General features: G+C 45.4%; 1 protein-coding gene across 1 annotated transcript in view; it reads right to left on the bottom strand.

Annotated features, from left to right (window-relative positions):
* LOC138492874 (phytanoyl-CoA dioxygenase, peroxisomal-like) overlaps window positions 1-24,179 on the bottom strand; it is a 302,402-nt gene that overhangs the window by 177,772 nt on the left and 100,451 nt on the right. The window contains exon 4 of the mRNA XM_069620196.1: window positions 16,165-16,333. Within this exon, the coding sequence (XP_069476297.1) occupies window positions 16,165-16,333 (169 nt within the window). The remainder of the gene's footprint in view (window positions 1-16,164; window positions 16,334-24,179) is intronic.

The raw sequence follows: 24,179 nt of genomic DNA on the forward strand, positions 1-24,179 counted from the left end.
GTCATACCGTTGGGTCCTGGCGCTCTCGGTGAGCTGTTATTTTTTATTGTTTTGAGAATGTCCTCCTTAGATATTTCAATGTCCCAACTAGAGTGAGAGTTGACTACTTCCCTTGTCTGATCACCTTGTTTTTTGAAGAGCTTCGAATAGTGTTTAATCCAATGCTGTTCCGAGACCAAATTTGTTATTAACGCCCCTTGAGGCGCACCCTCACTGTTAATTATAGCCCAAAATTCTCTCAAGTTTTTGTTTTTTAATGTTGACATCATTTTTTCTGTGTCTTGTTGTTGCATGATGTATCTATGACTCCGGATCCAATTGTTATAACGTGATTTTATTTTCCTCTTCTCCACATGTACTTCAATTGAAACCATCTTTCCGAGGGCTCTTATTTTTTGTCTCAGTTCCCTCTTTTTCACCACCAGCGCTGGGTCAAAAGCATGGAGTTTAAAACAATTCTTTCTGCTGCTATTACAGGTTTTTGAGTACTTCTGCAGAAGGGCATCATAGGCCAAATGTTCATGGTCTTGGGCTTGTATTTTCAATCTGTTTGTGAAATCCTCAATGTTTGCTTTATTCAACCTTATTCTATTTTGGCCCGGTTCTATTTCTATGTTGTTATCCCACTTTTCGTTCTTTGCTTGTTCTTTTGTTTCCCAGGTTATTTTAACAAGATTGTGATCACTTTCAGATGTTTTTTTCACTGACAAACTTAGCGTTTTTCTCGTTATGGATTCGCAGCCAAAAAAAATTGTCCAGTATGGATTTTTGGGACCCTCTTTCCCATGTCACTTTTGGAGGGATGTCTCCTTGTATTCGTCCATTCAACATATTCATGTGCCTGATCTCCATTTCTTCTAGCCATATTTTCCCCAATTCAATTTATTTATTCGTTTCAGAGTTCCTAGAAAGTTTCATGCCTCTCTCGAATGTCAGATCCATATTTAGGTCTCCACAGATTATTACATCGTCTCCTGGATTCTGCATTCTCAATTCGTCAAGGATGTCACATATTTTGTGTACAAATTCTGTTTCTCCAGCTTGCTGGCGGTGCCAATATATATTAAGTATATGGAGACACGGTTTCCGTGCTCCACCTTCGTCTGCGTAAATGTTTGATGTCAATTGGCTATATGGATTAATATTTGTTGCATTTCTGATCTGCATTCCACTTTTTCGTTTCACTAGGGTCATTAGGCCGGCCATCGGACGGCCCTTTCTATTAGTGGTTGCTGGATTGAATGCAATCTCATACCCTTCTACACAAGGAGGATTCACCAACCAGGTCTCTTGTAGGCATATGATGTCCAAATTCAAGAGTACCTTCGAAGTATTTCCGAATAGGTGCACATGTCCCCTAGTGTTCCATGTCCCGCACTCAATCCTTGGCCTTTCCTCATTCCGGCATTATCTTTGACTTGAAGAAAGTAAGGCTATTGACAACCAAGACCAATTTTCATCATCATCTCCCTCTTCAGTAGCTGCTTTTATTATGTTTGATGGGCCTAGTTCTTGGATATTAGCAGCAAATGTGATCCTTATATGTTTTTTTGGACTCACGTCTTCTTTGGGCACGTCTTCCACCTCTCGATTGTATGTTTCCTCATTTACCGACTTCTCACCTTCCTTCTCTCTTATACTTTCCATGGTATAAATCTCTTTTTTATTGTTAGGTCTTTTCTGTTTCTCTCTATTCGTAGAATCATTATCCTCTCTTATATCAAAGCCCAGTGTGTTCAACTCTGCCCTGCTTTCAAGGAGGATTTCCTTTATTATCTTTGAGTGAAGATGAATTTGAACCATGTCCAGGATGTCTTCTTCCACAAATTCTACTATTTTCACGTCATTTGTGGAAATTGTTTTAAGGTGTAGAATTTGATCTAACAATTGCATCACATTGTACCTATTCAGGACCAACCCATCATTCTTAGAGCTGCAGCATTCCAAAACTATGGTTAAACCACTTAACTTGGGACGGTCATTTGTCTTCTTCAAGTGCCTCTCTTTTCCTAGCACCAATTTACTTTCTCTTTGCCCGTTTGCTGTTTCACACTCTTTAGCACTCCTTCGTCTGTTATCATGAATTACAAATGTGGGTTTCTTTTGCCCCAGCGTTTCAGACACCCATTCCCAGTGCCGCATTTTTTTTTCTTTTTTCCTCAATTGTCATGAACACTTCTTTTGGTTCCTTACGACTCACTTTCTGAGTCTGTATTTTGGGGTCCTTCTTTGGAGGTGAAGCAAAGGTACAGCTTCTTTTTTGAGGTAATCACTCCCTGTTTTATTCCTTCACCTTTTCTGGAGACCGGTTTCCTTCGGTTTCTGATTCTACCAGCATCACAGATCTTACGTCCGTTATGTGGAAAATCTGATCAGAGTCCTCCCCTTCTTCAGTTTCGTATGTTGAAAAGTTCAGTAGTTCATCGGGGGTTATTTCTTCATCTTCGATACCTCACATCCACCACGATCCTCTAAATTCAAGTTCATCTTTGTAGATCTACTTGTTTTATTTTTTACATCTTGATTAGAGGCATCCTTGTTTAAAGGTGGATCCGTTCGAATTGTTACATTTAGGGCCTTTAGGTTCCTCAGAAACTTACAAGATCCTCTGCCCATTTTATTTTTATTTTGCACCATGTTCTTTGTTTTCTTTTTGCACTTTCCATTTATTATACCCCCATGTAAGTTAACAATCGGGTCACTTTTCTTGCCTTTTTTGAAAATTCCATACACTTCTCCATACACTTCTCCAGACTTACTGGACTCCATGTCCACTTCTTTGGTAACTTGATTGGGGTCTATTACGTCCCATTCCGCCATTTTGGAGGTTGAAGTGATTTGCTGTTTGGGGGTGGTTTGTTGATCTTGGTCTGGCATTAGGTCTACCACTACCTTGGCTGTGGTTTCAGCTTGACCGGGCAAATTTCAGTTTTGGGGCTTCCAGTCCAAGACCTGTGAGACTTCGCTAGTTCCGTTCAAAGGGTCCCTCTAAGATTCCTCCGCTTGTTTATCTTGGATTTCTCCTTGTGGACTTATGCCTCCTTTCTTTGTAAACCCCTCCTGTTCACTTCATTCTCATTTTTTTACCTCTTCCATAAACTTTGTTTGTTTCAGAATTGTAATGACCTCTTTTGCAAGTTCAGAAAAAAGTCTCTTTTCCTCCCCATTATTTCTCAATTGCTCTTTAATCGTTTTATTTGCATCTTCAGTTTTCTGTTTCTCATGTTTTACTTCTTGCTCCCAGATATCCATATCCATCTCCAGCTTGGTCATTTTTTAGGTCATAAGTGCCAGCAAGTTGTTTTGATCCCTGTAGGTTTCATGGAATTGCTCATACAATTTTGTTAAAGGGCCCAAAGAAATTCCAATGGCGGACATGATGTGTGGCCTTAAGTCATTGGCGATCCTTTCAGCCATACTTTGAGCCATATTCATCCATTATCTCTTTTCACTTGTTCTTGAGGGCGGGTACTTTTCAAATTCTTCCCTTGTTTCAACCTTCGAACTTTGGGAAATTCCCTTTGAATGAAGGAGGATTTGGAAGATGCTTCTTCTGAGGAGTCAGCCAAAATACAGGATTCAGGTGCTCCTTTTTCTGAATGCTGCAGGGATCCTCCCTGAGTTCTCCTTGCCATGTTTTTTTAGGGTAGCTATTTTCTGTGAGCATGCTACACTTAAATGTTGGCTAAGTTCCACTCTCCTTTTTTGGGGTTGTTCTCGTTCAGCAGGGATGTGCTTTCCCCGTGTCAAGACCATTGAGCATGAGTTAACACTTAAATCTATTCTTAGTTTTTCAGTTCCATGCTCACATAGTACTGGCCTTCAGTTGTCAACTGCCTCGTCCTTCCCTTGTTTTTTGGAACTTATTTGCCCATTTATTTCAATGAGGTCCTTTAAAAGTTGATCCGCAACAGCCAGAGAGTCTCTGCGGTTCCCTATTGCTATCGCTTCTTCTAATTGAATTCGTATAATTCTCTGATCTGAATCAGCAAAAACCTCCTCTCCTAAAGCTGCTTGTTCATCGTTGTTTTCCTCACTTTTTTCACAGGATATTGGCAATTGTCTGTTGTTTTCTTCATCCATGTTTGTTTGTGTCAGACAGTTTACTGATGAATCTACTCGCACTTCCGATCCGCTTCCACCACTGTGGCTTCTAGTGCCGGAGCCGGAGCCCGCCTCCACCTCACCAGCCCCTCCCCCGCTGTCGTTCAAAATCCCATACTCCTGCTAATTTCCCAACAGTGAGGCGTCTCGCGTAAGACCAGTGGGCGGGCTCTCACTACATGAGAAGAACCTCGCCGCGGGAGGACAGAACTGCGAGGTGGGAGACTGATTTAGTTTCGGATCTTTATTAACTTCATTTTTATACAGCTTGCATCCATAGTCATTTCTGGTGTCTAGCCTCATATTTGCCTGCGCCCTCCCATTTTGCAGCTGAAGCGGGGCGGCGCAATCATTGTAGCCCTGCTCATCTCTCAATGAGCCTACGGCATGCCACGGATTTGCATAATTTTGCCGGCACTGTATGGGAGCACCGCGGGGTGAGACGCCACTAGTCTCGGCACCATTTGACTTATCACCGCTAGTAGGTGCATAACAGTGTCTGTGCGACTCTCCCCCTTCTCCCCCCTTCCTCCTCCCACTTAAGTCCTCGCCCGTATTATAGGCTAATGAGTCGTTGTTTCGTGCCGTGTGCCATGATGTTTTATCACATAGCTGTTGACTAGAACAGTCACTTGCATTTAGGGGGGGCATACTTACTTGGATTGTGATGACCAGATCCGTATGGCACTCCTCTCCTTCTGACCCCATGGGGTCCACAGCCACAGCTTTCCAGCGCCACATCTGAGCTCTTGTGACAGCGGCCATTACCGACTCCCCACTTAACACCTTGTCGGAATTTGCAGATATTGGTGCGAACTGCTCCATTGGGCAACAGACTGCTTATAATGTTTGTTCAGCAGCCGGCCAGCTATGGCCCACCACGAACACCAGGAACACTCCCTCACACTCTGGGATGCTCCATGTCTGCAGAGGGATTAAGTAGTGAAGTAGTGAAGCTCCTCCTCAGTCCAGGTAAACAGTGAAGAAACACTGCAGTCTCGCCAGCAAAACCTTGGTACTCCACACCAGGAACACTGCCGCACACTCCACTATGCTCGGCGTCTGGAGAGGGATTAAGTAGTGAAGTAGTGAAGCTCTTCTTCAGTCCAGGTAAACAGTGAAGAAACACTGCAGTCTCGCCAGCAAAACCTTGGTACTCCACACCAGGAACACTCCCTCATACTCTGCGACGCTCCGCGTGTGGAGAGGGATTAAGTAGAAGTAGTGAAGCTCCTCCTCAGTCCAGGTAAACAGTGAAGAAACACTGCAGTCTCACCAGCAAAACCTTGGTACTCCACACTAGGAACACTCCCTCACAGTCCACAAGGCTCCGCGTCTGGAGAGGGATTAAGTAGTGAAGCTCCTCCTCAGTCCAGGTAAACAGTGAAGAAACACTGCAATCTCGACAGCAAAACCTTGGTACTCCACACCAGGAGCACTCCCTCTGCTCCTTCACAAATCTTACAGCTTGTGGTCCAACAGTGATTTCTTATCTACCAACTCTCTTTTGACATTGTGCAACAATGTTGTGCTATCTTCAAAAAGTGCTTCAGCTCCCCTAGACTTTGCTCAATTGACATTGGCTGTCTTGGTTCCATGCAGACTCTTCTGACCCTTTGCCTTTGTGTTTATCTGTCATATAGGTCATACATAAGTTACTTGTATTGCTGGGAAAGGGTTAACTTATGGTTCGTTGGGGGATTGTAAGAGTGCTTACCTGTTCAGGAGAACTTGTTAACCTTTGTTTCCTTCCCTTATCTCTTTTTCTTTTTTGACCATAACTCCAGTATTGCAATAAGTGGCAAAGTGATATCTCCACAGTTGCCTAGCTATTGAAGTCACCGGAGTGTGTAGGAAGTGTCTGTGTGTCATCCCAAAAGAGTATCTACTTACTTAACTGAAACTCAAGGAGTGTATTTTTGAAGTGTATTTTATTGGTGCATCTTGCCCTTTCTAAAGAAAGTTTACTTAAAAACATACTGTTAAATTAATACATATTTTTAATAAGAAACCTTGAGTATAAGTGTTATTTGAATACTTGTCACTTTGAATACCTATGTTGCATCACTACAGCTCACATTGACCCCTCTTGAGATAAGCCTGGCTGCTCAGTCACTCTACCAACTTGTGTAGTATAGGCCTATACCAAAGGTTGGGTTCCCTATTGTCAAGAGGACAAGGCTGGTGTAGTCTCCCACAGGGTTACTACATAAAATATTGCCTAACACTGGACGATTGGCAATACTCCCAGGCCATATCTTGGCAACAGCTGGCAGATGTTGAGAGTACCTGGGCATTTTATGGTATTGCCTGACGGTAATACCTGCCGTATGATGTGAGAACCAGAGCATATCAGGGCAGTGCTGAACGATTAGCAATACTCCCAGGCCACATCTTCTCAACAGCTTGCAGATATTGTGAGTACCTGGGCATTTGATGGTTTTGCCTGATGGTAATACCTGCTTTATGATGTGAGTACCAGAGCTTATAACAGCAGTGCTGGATGATTAGCAATACTCCCAGGGCATACCCCGGCGAAAGCTGGCAGTTGTTGTTAGTACCTGGGCATTTGATGGCATTACCTGATGGTAATGCCTGCCGTATGATGTGAGTACCAGAGCATATCAAGGCAGTGCTGGACGAGTGGCGATACTCCCAGGGCATACCCTGCCAACAGATGGCAGATGTTGTGAGTACCTGGGCATTTGATGGTATTGCCTGACGGTAATACCTGCCATATGATGTGAGTACCAGAGCATATCAAGGCAGTGCTGGACGAGTGGCGATACTCCCAGGGCATACCCTGCCAACAGATGGCAGATGTTGTGAGTAGCTGGGCATTTGATGGCATTGCCTGACGATAATACCAGCCTTATGATTTGAGTACCAGAGGACATATCAGGACAGTGCTGGGTGAGTGGCGATACGCCCAGTGCATACCTTTGCAACCGCTGGCAGATGTTGAGAGTACCTGGCCGTTTGATGGTATTACCTGATGGTAATACCTACCGTATGATATGCGTCCCAGAGCATATCAAGGCAGTGCTGGACGAGTGGTGATACTCCTTGGGCATATATTGGCAACAGCTGGCAGATGTGAATACCTGGGCATTTCATGGCATTGCCTGACAGTAATACCTGCTTTATGATGTGAGTATCAGAGGACATATCAGGGCAGTGCTGGACGAGTGGCAATACTCCCAGGGCACACCCCGGCAACAGCTGGCAGATGTTGCGGGTACCTGGGTGTTTGATGGCATTGCCTGGCGGTAATGCCTGCCGTATGATGTGACTACCAGAGCATATCAAGGCAGTGCTGGAACAGTGAATACACTCCCAAAGCATACATAGCCCAGCAACAGCTGGTAGATGTTGTGAGTAGCTGGGCATTTAATGGCATTGCCTGACGATAATACCAGCCTTATGATTTGAGTACCAGAGGACATATCAGGGCAGTGCTGGGTGAGTGGCGAAACTCCCAGGGCATACAATGGCAACAGCTTGCAGATATTGTGAGTACCTGGGCATTTGATGGTATTGCCTGATGGCAATACCTGCTTTATGATGTGAGTACCAGACCATATAACGGCAGTGCTGGATGATTGGCAATACTCCCAGGGCATACCCCGGCGAAAGCTGACAGATGTGTTACTACCTGGGCATTTGATGGCATTACCAGACAGTAATGCCTGCCATATGATGTGAGTACCAGAGCATATCAAGGTAGTGCTGGACAATTGGCGATACTCCCAGGGCATATCCTGCCAACAGATGGCAGATGTTGTGAGTACCTGGGACTTTGATGGTATTGCCTAACGGGAATACCTGGCGTATGATGTGAGTACCAGAGCATATCAAGGCAGTGCTGGACAAGTGGCGACACTCCCAGGGTACACCCCAGCAACAGCAGGCAGATGTTGCGAGTACCTGGGCGTTTGATGGCATTGCCTGGCGGTAATGTCTGCCGTATGACGTGACTACCAGAGCATATCAAGGCAGTGCTAGAAGAGTGAACATACTCCCAGAGCATAGCCCAGCAACAGCTGGTAGATGTTGTGAGTAGCTGGGCATTTGATGGCATTGCCTGACGATAATACCAGCCTTATGATTTGAGTACCAGAGGACATATCAGGACAGTGCTGGGTGAGTGGCGATACGCCCAGTGCATACCTTTGCAACCGCTGGCAGATGTTGAGAGTACCTGGCCGTTTGATGGTATTACCTGATGGTAATACCTACCGTATGATATGCGTCCCAGAGCATATCAAGGCAGTGCTGGACGAGTGGTGATACTCCTTGGGCATATATTGGCAACAGCTGGCAGATGTGAATACCTGGGCATTTCATGGCATTGCCTGACAGTAATACCTGCTTTATGATGTGAGTATCAGAGGACATATCAGGGCAGTGCTGGACGAGTGGCAATACTCCCAGGGCACACCCCGGCAACAGCTGGCAGATGTTGAGAGTGCCTGCCTTCATGTTGCTAGTTTTTGACAAATTACTTTTGCATCTTTGCACCTGATCAGACAACAGTTGGATTTGCCATGGAGGCTTCACTAGATTTCCAGAGAGCTTTGGCGGGAGCGCCAACACAATGGCCCCAATATATAAACAGTGTGAGGGGCTCCAAAGGGTGGTGGCCTCTTGCCATTTCAATGGACTCAACTGTTAAAGGTAGTAAAATAGACTTTGATAACAAATAGCGCATGTATAGGGTAGGAGTGGTTCTAACATGTCCACAAGGTGGCAGTGCTGCACCGCATTTTCCTGCGTTTCAGAAGCTTGCAGAGTTAGTGGCGTATGCTAGATCTTCCTGTCTTCAAAGCTTCAACATTAAAGAAATGCACAGTCAAAACCCAAAAGCATCTGCTCTTTTTTGAAAGTCTGGGCTCCATTTTTCAGAACTCCTGAGGAATAGAAGACTGAATGCCAGCTGAGAATATTATCTCAGAAGAATTGGTTCCCGGATCCTTCGCACTTGGTTTGTGGAAAAGGATAAATATCCACACCGTTTTTTGGTAATTTCCGTGATATTGTATTCTGAAGAAGACATGTAGTCTTTTTGTGGTCAGCGGACACGTCTTTCGACCTCAAGGGTTCTTTATCAAGGCTGATTTTTAACGTATACATTGTCAACCATAATCGGTTTTAAGTAGTGATAATTGGTGACATTTGTGACAATTGTGTGGGTGAATCGTGAATAGGTGTTTGTGAATCAATTACCATTGGTGTAAGCATTGTTTTACAAATGTAGCAACATTTTTACAATCACTGGTGATAAAGTCAATATTAGGCTGATAATTCATAGAGGAAGAAAGGAAAGAATAGAAGGACGGAAGGGAAAGCGGGGACGAGTTAGAAGGCTATGGACACTGGTGTGTATTAATTAGTGCTTCATGTGGAACTTGTATTTGGATGGCTTACCTATGTTGTAGGTTTGTGGGCTCTGTTGTCCCTGTGTGTCTAGTCATGATTCGGCTGTGTTGGATGGTCCTGCATTTGCTGTCTTATTCAGTTGTAGTAGCCTGTTTAAGCTGGGGGAGAAGGTCATTTTAGGATTGATGCTTGCAGGTCTCCTCAAGGTGTCCTAGAAAGCTACATGTTATCTCATGTTTACTAGGTTTATATATCTCGGATTAGTAGTGTTTTCGCGAAGTGTGCAGTCATGTGAGACATAGTGGCCGGGTGTCCTAGTGTTTCCCTAGTTCCCTACCAATTCTGATCTAGATTGGTTACTAGTGTGTTGTGTGTTCAGCAGTTGCCGGCGAGTGCCTGTGTTGATTAGCCCTGGCTGGCACTTGTGCTGTGAGATTAACAATGGTGTGTTTTCGTTAGAAGGGAGCGAGGGAGAGACTGTGTAAGTGTGGTGGTGGCACTCGTGCTTAGAGTGCTGCGGTGAGCGAGGCTTGCGTTTGGTTCTTCTCCCTTTTTGTTAGCAGGGTGACATTTTTAAGTCGCTATCTCAGCTCTCAGGTTGTAAGGGGCATCATTTAATCACCAAGCTCACTATAGAAGGCATGAACCAGGTTTGGGGGACCGCTCTTTTCCTTAGCTCTGTTTCGTTGCTCAAGTCCTTCGGGCAGTAGGTTTATGGGCGTGCTGTCTGCGGTGGCACAAGTGGTGCTATGGGCAGTGCCATAGACCTGGACGGTGGCACTCAGGCTACCACCCTGTACTGCCTCCTAGGTAACTCAGGGATCCGGCCATACCATCCTGGTTGCGCCACCCCCTTCAGGCCTTGGGGAGTAGTCAGGGATCGGAGTGGATGGTGTTCCTGAGAAGCCTACTTACCTCTAAGGTGATGAAGCAAAACATGAACTTGCATCTTTTCTACTATGACTGCATCGTTCCAGCGTGATAATGGCCTTACATTTAGCTAAAACGTGGTTGCAGACGCTCCCAAGTGGGCACCTTCCCTAAGAACAGCTCATTTGGCCGTATTCGTTCTCTGTAGAGGGGCTCCCAAACCTTTTTGTGAACTTAAATTTAAATTTAAATAGGATTTAGAAAAGCGTGTGAATTGAGAGAAGGGTGGTGCTTTGGCACTCAGAGATTGATGGCAGAAAGTTAAGTAAGAAAAACTAAACTCGAGTCATGAGCTGCAAGCCTTTACCGTTAGCAGTCCCCAACAAGCATTGGCAAAGCCAACGGTCTATGCATTTGTGTGATAAACATTAGCTTGGCACTGATACAATCAGTGCTTAATTTGTGGGGGGTGTTTGCCAGGGCTCAGCCCTAGCACTTACTTTTGCACTCTGGCACTTATTGTCTCAGATTCCTTTTAATTATGAAGTGGTGATAGCCAGTGCATCTATCAACCACAATGAGCAGGTGCGAGCTGTAGCGTGTTAGGGAGAATGGTCAGTTTCTGTGCTAATTCCCTTTAACCTGAGAGACTCCTAACACTTTTGCTGTACTCTGGGCTTTTTGATTTTAATCTCCTGGGTGAGTGGAACTTTTTACCACTCACTAATTGTCTCTGACTGGGATTTTTATTTTCACTGTTTTATGGAGTCTGGTAAACTGCATGTGTTACATTTGCTCTTTGACACCCAGCACCCTGTGTGCACTGTCACTGAAAAGTCAGTTGGACTTTTCTTTATGTTTAAACACATTGGGCTTCATTCCAAGTATGGCGGTCTGGAAAAAAGGGTGCAGGTAGCAACGTACTGGCACCATTTCCGGACCGCCGTACTACGAGAATGCTGTTAGGGGCCACGGATCCCCTGACAGGCCTGACCTGCAGGAAATCAGGCCCCTATCAGCATGTCTCGAACAGAAGCACCAGCACCGTTTAGTAACGGTGCCAAAGTGCTTCAGTGACCCCATTCCCAAAGACTCCACGGGAATGTGGATTTACAGTTCCGCTGCCACTTGTGATATAGCAGTGACACCAGGATATCAGGCAGTGGAATCGATGTTACAGGGTTGGTGGTAACCCCCTGCTAGCACCGGCAGGTTACCGCCAACCTCATAATGAGGCCCAGTCTCTTGTGAGAACTACAGTTCCCAAGAGTAGTAAGATAACTTTTATCTTACTTACCTTTTATTTTTTGGGTCCAGCACACACCTACTTATGTGGGGTCCTGGGGGTTATATAGTAACTCCTTATCCCACTACTCATGTAACATTTTGTTACACTGACTCACTTAAATGGCTGGTGACAGTGATTACTTGATACTACCTTTTGTGCAGGTTACTGGCAAGCTGACTTCTCAGCTATAGTACAAATAAATAAATGTAACTAAACTAAACAGCACCCATGGGTGACCATTTTCTGAAAATGGCCCGGTCTTCATTTTTCACCTTTTATTGTATGTCAGTTCCTTCTGGGCTTTTCTTCTATCCTTTATAATAGATTTGAGTCCTTTGTGAGTTTTGCGTTTGGCGGGCTGCAGCCCTGAAGCCCACCCAGGCCCCAGTGTGTCTGGCAAGGCAGGAAGTGAGGGAGGAGCCCAAAACTTCACTCGCTGTTCTTTGTCTGTAGGTATGCCTGACTGAAACCATTTCAACTGGGTGGTTGGCTGTCCTGCAGGACAGCCAAACCCCAGGTGATTGACAGCTCCACGAGAGTGAATGAATGGGTTCCAGCATAAATGGTGAGGATGTTTGGACTACAGAGTCGACCACTGAAACAAGGAATCCAAAGCAGAAGACAAGCAGAAATGCCATCAGCACCTTCAAGAACCGCAGAAGTACTGGTGAAGCCCTGCAGCTGTGCTGACCCCATTTTCATCTCATCAGGGAAGCTCTGCAAAGGACGACTTCCTCCCTTGGGCTGCTGGGGCCAACTAGCCCCAAGACCTTCTTCAATTTGGGTCATCGCCTGAAATCCTCTGAATTTTTTGGGCTACATAATACCAATACCCGGGATACCTAGACCATTTGCAAGTGCATCATCTTGTCAACATCGAATCTCACTGAAACTTTGCAGGTATCTGTGTGGCCTTCCAGTGGCAGGAATTATTCACCAAAAGTTCCCTCGCAAGAGTGCAGCACCGAGTCATCGAAGAGAATCAAAAAGGCACCAAAACCCCAAACAGCAGCTGGAGTAATCTGAATCCTTTGCTGCTGACTCCTTCTCTCGAGTGATGCCACAGCAGCCCACCAAAGGTCCCCCCTTTCGTCACAACGACCAAGGAGCTTGAATCAGGGTCTTCATCATTGAATCCAGAGGGTGACCAGCTACATTTTCAACTTCATTCTTCAGGTACTGTGGGGCTTAGGTTATACTTACCCTAGGCCATTTCTGGTGCTCCTTTTGCTTTCGGGGTGCTTTTTTCCAAGTTTAGGAGTTCACATCAACTCCCCTGTGAAGATCTTGCAACCTGTACTCCTACAGGAAGGTTCACCTTGAGCTCCTGTGCTACAAGAACATTTGACTGGTTACTTAACGTTTCTCTGAAGATTGTCATCAGAACTGATGCTGTCCATTTGACTTTTGGCTTTGCTCGTTTCCCAAAGGTCCATCATCTTGATCATATTGGCTTGGGTAATACTTGTTCCTCCACAACGTGAACTGTGACCACTATTCTAGTTAGGAAACAGACTGCCTGAACCACTCTTGTAGAGTTATCTTAGCAGTTGTAAGCTGTGTTCTGTCTAACCTTTACTTTCCCTTGATACTCAACGTTGCAAAGGTAATACATATACGTGATTTTACTGACCTTAACAAAAGTCACTCTGTGTGCTGGGTATGAAAAGTATATGCAAAGTTACTCACCTGCATTATTTTTCCTTTTATACATCTTATTCCATTTTTGATGGAATGTTATTAGTAGGTGCTGCATCTTAGATTTGCTTATGTGACTTGCACATATAAATCAATATATTTTGATGTAACTTCAGGTGAGTAAGTGTTTCCTTGGGTCTATGTATGAACTGATTTCTTTGTACTGCTGCTCTACAGCTCACATCACTGCCTCCTAAGATAGGCCTGGCTGCTCAGTCACACTACCAACTTGTGTAGTACAGGCCTATGTTAAGAGTCAGGTCCCTAATATGAAGAGATACGTCTTATGAAGTCTAACCCCAGATGGACTTTAGAAAAATGCACCTAGCAAACCAGTCCTACAGGTAAGGGGTATATCGACCACTTTAACTCCCTAAACATAGGCAAATAGTCCCAAAAAATAAAAAAAGGGAGTACAATACTACTAACAAAAATGGGAAATATGCACATAGGAACTGGTCTTCCAGTTTTCATCTACACAGCTCCATCGATGTGTTTGGACCAGTAGTACACATAGATACAGAGGAAGAAACTACAATTATTACTGCCTAATCCAAGTGGTAAAAATGTACCTTTTAATGTGCATAAATAACTTGGTGCAAAGAAGTGCTTATTATGAAACTATTATTGCTTTACAGTTCAAACATATTTTTACTCACTTATTAAATACTCCCGTTGGGAATGGCACTGCCTTTTTTACTCCCTAAAAATCATTTTACTCCCAACTTTAAAAAGTAGGGAGTGAAATAATCTGACTGCAAAATCTTATCTGGAGCACTGAGTGTAACCTCAAATATGTCAACCCTGTGGGGAGCACCTACGGGTGGTGGCAGCAGTGGTGCCCACCCTCAGTGTCACAGGAGTGCTCGAAAATATTTGGGCCCTGGCACTTATTTTTTTTACAAAGTAAGCACTGTGTAAAATGCAGGATTACCTGGGAAGATTGTGGCAAAAGCTGGCAAATGTCTATCTAATACCTCAAGCCAATTCTGTTGGCTTTGTCTGTGCTTCTTTTTAACAGGACTTCAGTGCATGAAAGAAATATGATCCAACTGGATGAAGGCACACTAAGAGATTTTTTATTATACCAGTAGTGATTAACATCTGCAATTAAGCCATTAACTCTCAGAAAACTTCTTAGGAATAACAATTCCGGGCCAATGTTTGATATTACTGCTTGATAGAGCTAGCTCATAGAGATCCCAGGGGAATGTGTTTTTAAGCGGGGAGGGGCAGTTAATGGGTGGGAATGTCCATAGACATTATTTTGTCCATGGGCAGTCAATGTGGTGGTAGTAAACCAAACAACACCCACAAGCTGTGTGTCACTTCCCACATGCCACCTTTAACCTAGCTGTACTCTAATGCAATAGTTACGGCCCAGACTAAATATGGGGTCAACTCAGAGTATAGCTCCGATGTTAAGGAAGAAAAAGAACCCAGGTTTTGGAAATTATTTTTAGGGAAACTATTGATCAGTTCCTTAGACATAGAAAATACTCTTGATGTGAAAACCTGTTGGAACCTGTCCACAAATAACAAATAGGAAGACGGATACAGAATCCAGCGAGTGACATCGTAGTCCAGAGAGCAATGTTCAAAAACGCTGAAATGTGTCTGCAGCCCTGCTTGCAAAACTGGAGAGATGGAGTAAACTTTAAAATGGGCATGCGTGTCTTTCCTAAAATTCCGATCCAATCCTATCAATTATGTGCAGTTGCGTTTTGGCCTCTCCGCCAGAAGGACTAACATTACTAGCCTAACACCTTTACTCTTATCTTTTATTTCCAATACTACAGCGCGCGCCCACTTGCTACATTTTAGGATTTGCAACAGGTAGACATTTAATCCTGGCACAAGTTGAATGTAAAGGTTTAAACCTCCTCAAACACATTATTGCAAGAAACCCAAATGTCATTTTTTTCACAATAACAAACTTCGGTGGCTATTCACGTCTCCTACTGAGTTCAAAATGCCTCGTTCCAATGCAAAATAAACTCCCGTATTTCAGATAACAAACACAAAGAAACTCATATAAAGTCTTAATGGTAAACACCCGTCCCTTCGTTGTCCTCTTCCCAGGGTTCAGTCGACCAATAACCCTGCCGTTTAGCTCATTCTGCTCCAAGTCTTTTACTCCTACACCAAAAGCTCAGTGCAGAATATCCAGTAAAAATAACAGAAATTCAACCACACCATTACAAGAGATTATTACAATAGCAGTACTTAACAAACACACTTTAAGCAAGAAAAAAAATACAAAAAACACTTCTGAAAAGACGTGAACACCAGGAAATCTTCAGTACATTGACAGCAGACACAACCGATTACAAGTAAACTACACATGGATAATTCACTTTCAACAAATCGGAAGACCAGGAACTACAGTAAAAGGGGCGAGGGACACATCACATTTGTCAGATCCCATGTCTAATAAGTGGATTTTGGCAACTCGGTGACGTTAAAGCGTCACCGATGAACCAAAACTAAAAGCCAAAAGGCACCAGCTCATAATGAGCTGACTGGAGGAAGTGGACCCCTGTTTTGGATCGATGACTGCAACCTGCAGCTCTCCAGTTATTTTGAGTGCTTATAGACCAGGGGAATGGCAGCAGTGCATAGATTGACTATGCCTGCTAGGCATGGTGGGAGTTGTAGTCCAAAACCTGTGGAGAGCCAAGAATTGCACATCCCTCCTCTAGTTGGCGGTGGATGGTGTGGGGGAGCCCTAAAATGGGGCGCCAGGAGGAAAGCCATTACTTTAGGCAGACATAAATATATGAAGACGGGCACAATTACAGCATCAATTACAACAGTACAGTTACCTCAGGAAGGCAGCAGTATTTAAAGAGCTTCTCATCATTTTGGAAATCTTGTATTCTCAAAACTGTTTTTTCGTCTGTCGAACACTCTGCTTTTGCAAATGCCACATCTTTCATGATCATCAACCCGGGAATCAACACTTCTTTTTTACATATCCTTACAAACTCCTCCCTGGAAGAAAAAAACATATTTTCATGTTTACAGTTATCTCAGTGTTTAGTTATGCATTCAGGGAGCAACATTCGCGGTTTTAGGGAGCAAGGATAAAAACAGCCCGAGCGATAACGGGGAGAGAAAAACTGTTTACAAGCAGCTGCTCTTCTTTTCAGGAAACCTGGGCCCTCATTACGGAAACTTTGCACCAGCGAAAGTGCCAAACATATTTATTTAATGCATTCTTTAACCAAGGCAATGTTTCACTGAGTAAGAACACTGTGCAGTATTAGCACTTGGGCAAACATCACCCTAATAGCTTACGGGCCGTTTTGCAGAATGTTTGCACTGGGCCAGGTGCAAGCAACACAAGGTAAAAAATTGCCTCCGTGCAAAAAACATACTCTTTCAGAGAATTTTTTGCACCAGGGCACATGACTTTCACTGGGCCAAACACTGCCCTCATGCAAAACTGCATTGAACCTTTTTGTGTTTTTTGCATTTGGGTAATGTTTTCCCTATTGCTAATTGCACCTGCAACGGTGCAACTGCAACGGTGCAAAATGTCGATAATAACACCTCACTGTACTCCATTTTAGTTATAAGAAGCACAGCATTTCATTGCTTTAGTCGACTCGAGAGAAAAACAGTCTAAATGTATTTCAAAATTAAGCTATTTTTATAAATTACATATAAGTATTGTGTGTATGTAAATTGCGCCACACCCGGGTCATAGTAAATGTTACTACAGTGTAATGTGCAGGTATCGAATGTACTCAATTGGGGGCAACCATCGTATGCCGGTAGTCATTAGACTATCATGCGAGCTAAGGTGTCCTATCACACCCAGTGATCGTATCTCTTCAGGTTCGAAATCTCTTCATTGTCTCCCAGTGGCGGCAAGGATCAAGTTCAAGACCCTCTGCATTGTCCACATGGATTTCTGGGGCATGGGTCCGCACTACCTCCAACTTTCTCTTCCTAAGTATCGCCCTTCTCGAGCTCTTCGCTCATCCACTCCAACTCTGGGAGCGTTAGTCGCTTTTCCAAGCAGAGAGTTGGTGGTAAATCTCTTTCTTCGGCTGGGGCTTCGCCCTGGAACAGCCTTTCTCTCTCTTCCTCTCCCCTGCTGATGACACATCTGTTTCACGCACTGGTCACCTGGCCACCCTCTGAATTTTGGCCCAGGTACCTGCCTTTCCAGTTGCACCTCGCACTGCCTCTTGGCCCCCCAGCACTTGTGGTCTGTATCTATAACCCTACAGTCCACCCACTCTCTGCACTCATTACTCACCCGCTGGCTGCACCCTCTGATTACCAGCATTTACCCACCCGCTGGGTGCTCTCTGTTACCTGCACTTCTCCTTCTCCCCTCCCTTTTTCCACTTCTACATCCCCCCACCCCGTCCCTTTTACAATTCTACCACCACCCCTCCCTGCGCTTGCGCAATCTGAATGACTCAAGGCCTAGCACGATTGTTGTTTTGTCCTCCCTTTGTTTCCCCCTCCATGTCTTGTCGCGCCTAGAAACACTTGTGTACAGGTGCGTTATAAATGGCATATCATATCACAGAGAAGAAAGAACCCCAGCATTAAGTGATATACTGCTTTGTTTGACAGCTAATATATGTCCCTCATGTTCTTCAGAATCTGTGTAGGGCATTACATTGAAGAACAGGCTTTGTCAAGTGCTGTTGGGATGTGTAAGGGTTCCGGCAATGGGTTTGTGTTTAAATATGCATACTAAGTACGGGCCTGAATGAAGACCAGCGGGAAGGCCGAACCAGGGCTACCGTTGGTAGCCGCAGAGGACATCACCACTGTTCTAGCCGGCGCAGTGGGGCCAGGTAAGGATTTCCCAGCTAACAGGGGAAGAGGTGCGGTTGAAGCTGTGCCAGAACGTGCCAGGTACTGCAGAATTCTGCAGCACGATTAGCCACCGGTTACTCCAGATTCTCTCATGTTTCTCCAGTGCTCAGGAGCCTCCATTGGCTCCCCATCGATGCAAGAATCAAGTTTGAATCTTTGTGTATCATTCATTGGGCGTACTATGGGTAAGGTGCTCTTTACCTTTGGGAAGAATTTGCCTATAGGAACTTAAGCTCGGCTAATTATTTATTGCTGACGGTCCCATGTTTTTTAGATTCACGATTGGGGGGGGGGCCTTCTCAGTGGCCGCCTACCAGCTGTAGAACATGTTACTTCTCTCGCTATGGGCAACTACGGGTCAACTTACCCCTAGAAAGTCTCTAAAACATTACTATTTAACTAGATTACCCTGCACCTGATTGCACACCATTAAACACTATGACTGTCTCCTCGCGGAGGAGCAGGTTTCCTAGCGCCAAGATACCCTCACGTCATAGCTGCGCTTTAAAAATTCAGAAATAAAGAACACCAGCAGAGTAGCAGACAGAGCCATGCCGCTGCAGCAGGAAGCAGCAGGTTGAGACACTGGTGAGACCCGGCGACGCACAACAGCCCGGCATGACAGAGCATCAGGGTTGCATTTTGATGCAAGGCGCGCCGATTGCAACATTGCTGGACGATGCCGGGTGAAGATCACGCCTTTACTGACAGTGTCAGCTGGAACCCACAGGGGTATGAAAGACCTCTACTAGCCCACCAGCCAATCCCTTTTGGAAGGAGGCCTACTAGGCCACCAGGGAAGGTTTCATTAAAAGCAAATGGCCTCCAAAAAGGCCAGCATAATCCCCCTAATGCACAGGGATTGTTGGGGAAAGGTTGGGCCTACAGGGAGGTATTACACAATGGTCCCTCCTGGCCCCCATCAGGGTCCATGTGAGAAATGCAGCCAGAAGCTCCCGATCCTGATGCACTAGCTGCAGTTTTTTTATGACTCTTTTTCTAATATTTTGGCTCCATTATTACTTCAATAATTCTCAAATTTTGTAGAGCAGGGTGTAAGTATGGATTCTTTCACTGAAGCAACATTAGTTCTATTTCCAAAACCTGATATAAAGATTCCTCTTTAATAAAAGAAACGACTGTCCCATTTCATTGATTAATTCTGAAGTTAAGATTTTTGCTAACATTCTTGAAAATAGACTGGATAGAGTTATACAGTATTTGGTCAATGTGGACAAAACATGATTTATCAAAGGCGGTATGGCTCGTCCAATACACGTCTTCTATTCCTTGTTCTAGCATTTCAAAAGACATCCTCTGATCATCCCTTAATCACTTGATGCTGAAAAAGCATTTGCTTAATCACTTGACGCTGAAAAAGCGTTTGCTCGTGTTCATGGGCAATATATGTTTCAAACACTTAAATGACATGGATTTCCTGCTCCCTTTATAAACATGACCACAATCTTAAACTATGCTCCCTCTTCTAATATTTTTATTAATGGTCATCTGTCTTGATCCTTCCCTATCTTGAAAGGTAGACGGCAGGGAGGTTCTTTTTCCCCAGTTTTTTTTCTGTGCTAGTTTTAGAACTATTTCTTGAAAATATCAGAATAAATGATACAATTTTTGGGATTCGAGTTAATTCAAAAACAGTTAAATTGTCTGCATATGCAGACAATATTTTACTTTACATATCTAACCAATGCTCATCGATTCCCAATAGATTGACAACTATTAAAAAACTTTCATTGGTGTTGAGGTCTAAACATTAGATTATCATTTGTGTGTACCAATGCTTTTTGTCAGATGAACTCCTGTTGGACTATGTTTAAAGTCCGAGCGGAGTGATCTGTTAGCAGACCAGACTGAGGCAGCCAGGCAAGCATCTGATTTACGAGGCAGGTAAGATGCCTTTGTTGTTTTTTGCATAGCTGTGAAGTTGGGTTGAAAGCAGGATTATTCCATCCCATGGGAGCAGGCATGCTGCAAAGGGTGCTTTTGAGTGCTGATCAGTGGATCCAGCATGAGGTAAGAAAATGTGATCTTTATCCTGCTTAAATATTGCCACCTAACATTTTTTTTACGGCTTTATCATTAAAGCTGTGTCCGTGTGCTCTTAGTCGCCATCCCATTATGGCGCAGAGGATATGCTTGAGTTGCTCTTTGTTTGCTTTCTTCTCTTCAAAACACAAAGCACAGAATAGAGATAATTGATTCCTATCCTGTGATCAGAATTCAGGGATAGGATAGGAAGCAACATGACTGAACAGGCTGTTTTCATGTAAGTTTCATGTGATTGTCTGGAGGTGTGAATAGCTGCACTGAAAAGCTTTTTCGAAGGACAGTATTTATTTATGCAATTGTTGATGCTATCAAAACTCAGAACCAGTATTTACCCCATAAGAAACAGCAGTTTGCTGCTCTGTGACTTTTCGACAAAGGCATCTACATCTTCTAAACCCAGTGTCACGACCCTCAGCCCTGATCCCCACTGGCAAGCCCATTGGCCAGGTGGAATCAGAACTCGGACTGTAAATAAGGCCTCGCATCCACTTCTCAGGCCCTCTATGGGCCAGGCTCATGAACAGGGAAAGACATCTGCTTAAGGAACTACTTTATTTAGGCTTTCAGCCAACATGGAGGCATCCACATAGCTTGATTCCTAGAACCAAGCTATGCGGTATAGTGTTTTGGGTGTGGTGGCCTAGGGACTACTTTACCTGGACCACTTTGGAGAGGCTATTTAAACCACACCCGAACAAGACAACACAATTCACGTTACTTTGCTACTAGCAACGCAACATTCACCATGTCCAGCTTTCTCGCAAGCCTGGCAAAATCCAGACCTGCAGAAAAACAAAGAACATCGTTAGCAGCAGAATCTTACCTGCAATCTCCATCCTTCAATGCTCGCAGCTCCTGGGCAGCTCTGTTGAAAGGGTTCGCTGCCCGGATTGAAGGACCTGAGAAAGGAAGAAAGACATCATTAAAGGAGGTAGTAGAGACATTACCACTACGAATTGCTTAGAGACTTACCTGGCCGGTTGCTTTTCGACCGGAATAGGGAATAGTTCCGGAACTCCGCCCGCACTGGGAGCACACCGCGACCTATGAAAAAGAGAAAACACAGGTAAGTGAAGACAAGACATCGCCACACTGCGCAAAGAACCTAATTACCGCATCATAGCGCTATTGTGCGCCATCATTTACTGGCGAGAACCAGCCTACCTAGTTCGCCAAGCGGACGCTCCGCGTACCTAAGGGAGATAAAAAGAGACATTATCGAACAGAGAAAAGGCATCCAAGAATAACAACACCATGAACCGCAATAAGACCTACCTCAAAGACATTACTTGGGCCGCTGTCAGTGAAGTAACTGGACAACACGCGCCCACGAAAGACAACGCGCCCCTGCCCAGAAAGCAGGACGGAGAGCCCACCAACTTCGATAACAAGGTGAGAAGAGAACCCGGAGGGGCTGAAATCACAAGGGAGGTGGGGGAAAACTTACCTTGGTCATCCAGTCCTAAACATAGTGTTTATTTCCAGGCGGAATTCCACCGAGAACCACACCAGGGAATCACTGAGAAGGGCACCAGCGACCAACTGGCTGGGTGGCATCCCGTGGATACCAGGTGAGCGTAACACCCAGGTGCAGGGGGTGATTGGCCCTTCTCCTGCTGTATCGATGTCCCTCCCCACAATGCCCCAACAAGTCCTGGCTCACTGGAGGCAGTTACCTTTACTTGTAGGTCTTAGAGTTATCGTGAGAGGGAAGCAGGCACTGTGCCAGAGGGACCCCCTATCCTCACTGTCTCTACAACCACCCTACCCCCACTCTCTCTGCAAAACCCCACTTTCTCTACATGCACCCACCCACCCTACCTCCACTCTCTCTACCCCCACCACCCACCCTACTTCCACTCTCTTCACCACCATAAACCCACTCTCTCTACCCCTACCCACCCTAATCCCACTCTCTCTACCCCCTCCCACCCTAATCCCACTCTCTACCCCCACCAACCCACCCTTATCTGACTCTCTATACCCACACCCACCCACCCTCATCCCACTCTCTCTACCCCCGCCCACCCTAATCCCACTCTTTCTACCCCCACCCACCCTAACCCCACTCTCTCTACCAGCAATCAGCCACCCTGCACCCACCAGCCCCCACTCTCTGCATACTATTTTACCTCCACTCTCTCTACCCCACTCTCTCTACTTCCACCCACCCTACCCCTGCTCTCTCTACCCATTTGCCCTATCCCTGTTCTCTCTTATCCCACCCACCTTAACCCTGCTCTCTCTATCTGCACCCACCCACCCTGCCCCTGATCTCTCTATCTCCTCCTGATCTCTCTATGAATCCCTGGTCTCTCTATCCCCAACCATGTTATCCCCTCATTCTCTACCCCCACCCACTCAACCCCATTCCTTCTAGCCCCACTTGCCCAGCCTACAACTTCTCTCTCTACCCAACCTCACCCACCCTACCCCCACTCTCTCTACGCCCACCTACACCCACTCTCTCTATCTCCACCAACCCACACTACCCCTGCTCTGTCTACCCCCACCCACCCTACCCTTGCTTCACCCTGCTCTCTTACCTGTGGTGTCCCACAGGGCTCCTCACTCTCCCTGATCCTGTTTTACATCTATATTTGGGCACTGGTCTGCCTCATCCGCTCCCACGGCCTCAACTGCTATTCTTATGCTGAGGACACTCAAATTTTGACCCGGCTAGATCAAGATCAAGCTGAGGTGTCGTCATGCCTTCATGACTGTCTGGGAGCCGTTGGCGATTGGATGGATCAGAACTGGCTTAAACTTAATGGTGACAAAACGGAGGAGTTGGTGGTGGGTTGTCCCCCTATCCCTCACTGTGGACCTCTGCTTTTTGGCCCATTTCTCTAGGCCCCCTTCCCAGTCCATTGAGCAAAGTGAAAAACCTGGGTGTTATTCTCTCTGCCTCTCTTTCTTTGTCTAATCAACTGACAGCTGTGTGCCAAGCCACCTATCATCAGATCATGATTTTGAAGAGGGTCTTACCCATTATACTGGAAGCCATTCGCCCTCCTGTAGTGGCTGCATTAGCCTTTCTCGTTTGGACTACTGCAACTTTCTGTATCAGTCGCAGCCGATTGGTCTAATACAGCGGCTTCAGCGCATAAAGAATCTGGCGGCTAGGCTAGCCACAGGCACTTCCTATGGAGCTCATATCTCTCCAGTGCTCCGCCAACTTCACTGTCTCCCGGTGGGCCAGCGCGTCCACTTCAACTCTCTGTGCACTGTCCATCGAGCGATTCACGGTCAGGGAGCTGAGTTTCTACAGACTAAATTCTCCCGCTACCTCCCTGAACGTGATTTACGCTCCTCCACTGCTAATCTTCCCGTTGTTCCTAGATTTAATTGTGTGAGGATTGGCGACAGGGCCTTCTCCATAGCAGCTGCTAAACTTTGGAACAATCTCCCTTCGGTATTAAGGACCGTTCCTAACCACCTTGGTTTTAGAAGAGCACTTAAGACCACTCTGTTTTAGTTTCCCACTTCTTGGCTTCTACTTCTTACTGAGCAGCTCTCCTCTGCAGCGCCATGATGCCCCTGGGCGACCGTGCACTCTACAAGTATAGATAACATAATATAACATAACATAACCTACACCCACTCTCTCTATCTCAACCAACCCACACTACCCCTGCTCTGTCTACCCCCACCCACCCTACACTTGCTGTTTCAACACCCACCACCAATCCTACCCCTGCTTTCTCTCATCCCACCCACAATACCCCTGCTCTCTCCACTCCCACCCACTCACCCAACCCCCACGCTCTCCACCCCAACACACCCTACACCCTATCCCTCTACCACCACCATCCCAGCCTACCCCCACTATCTCTACCCGACCCACCCTGCCCCCACTCACTCTACCCAACCCACCAATGCTACCCACACTTTCTCTACAACTCCCCCCACCCAACCACCCAATGTT

Source organism: Ambystoma mexicanum, chromosome 10 (genome assembly GCF_040938575.1).
Source record: "Ambystoma mexicanum isolate Mex_15411 chromosome 10, UKY_AmexF1_1, whole genome shotgun sequence".
Lineage (NCBI taxonomy): Eukaryota > Metazoa > Chordata > Amphibia > Caudata > Ambystomatidae > Ambystoma > Ambystoma mexicanum.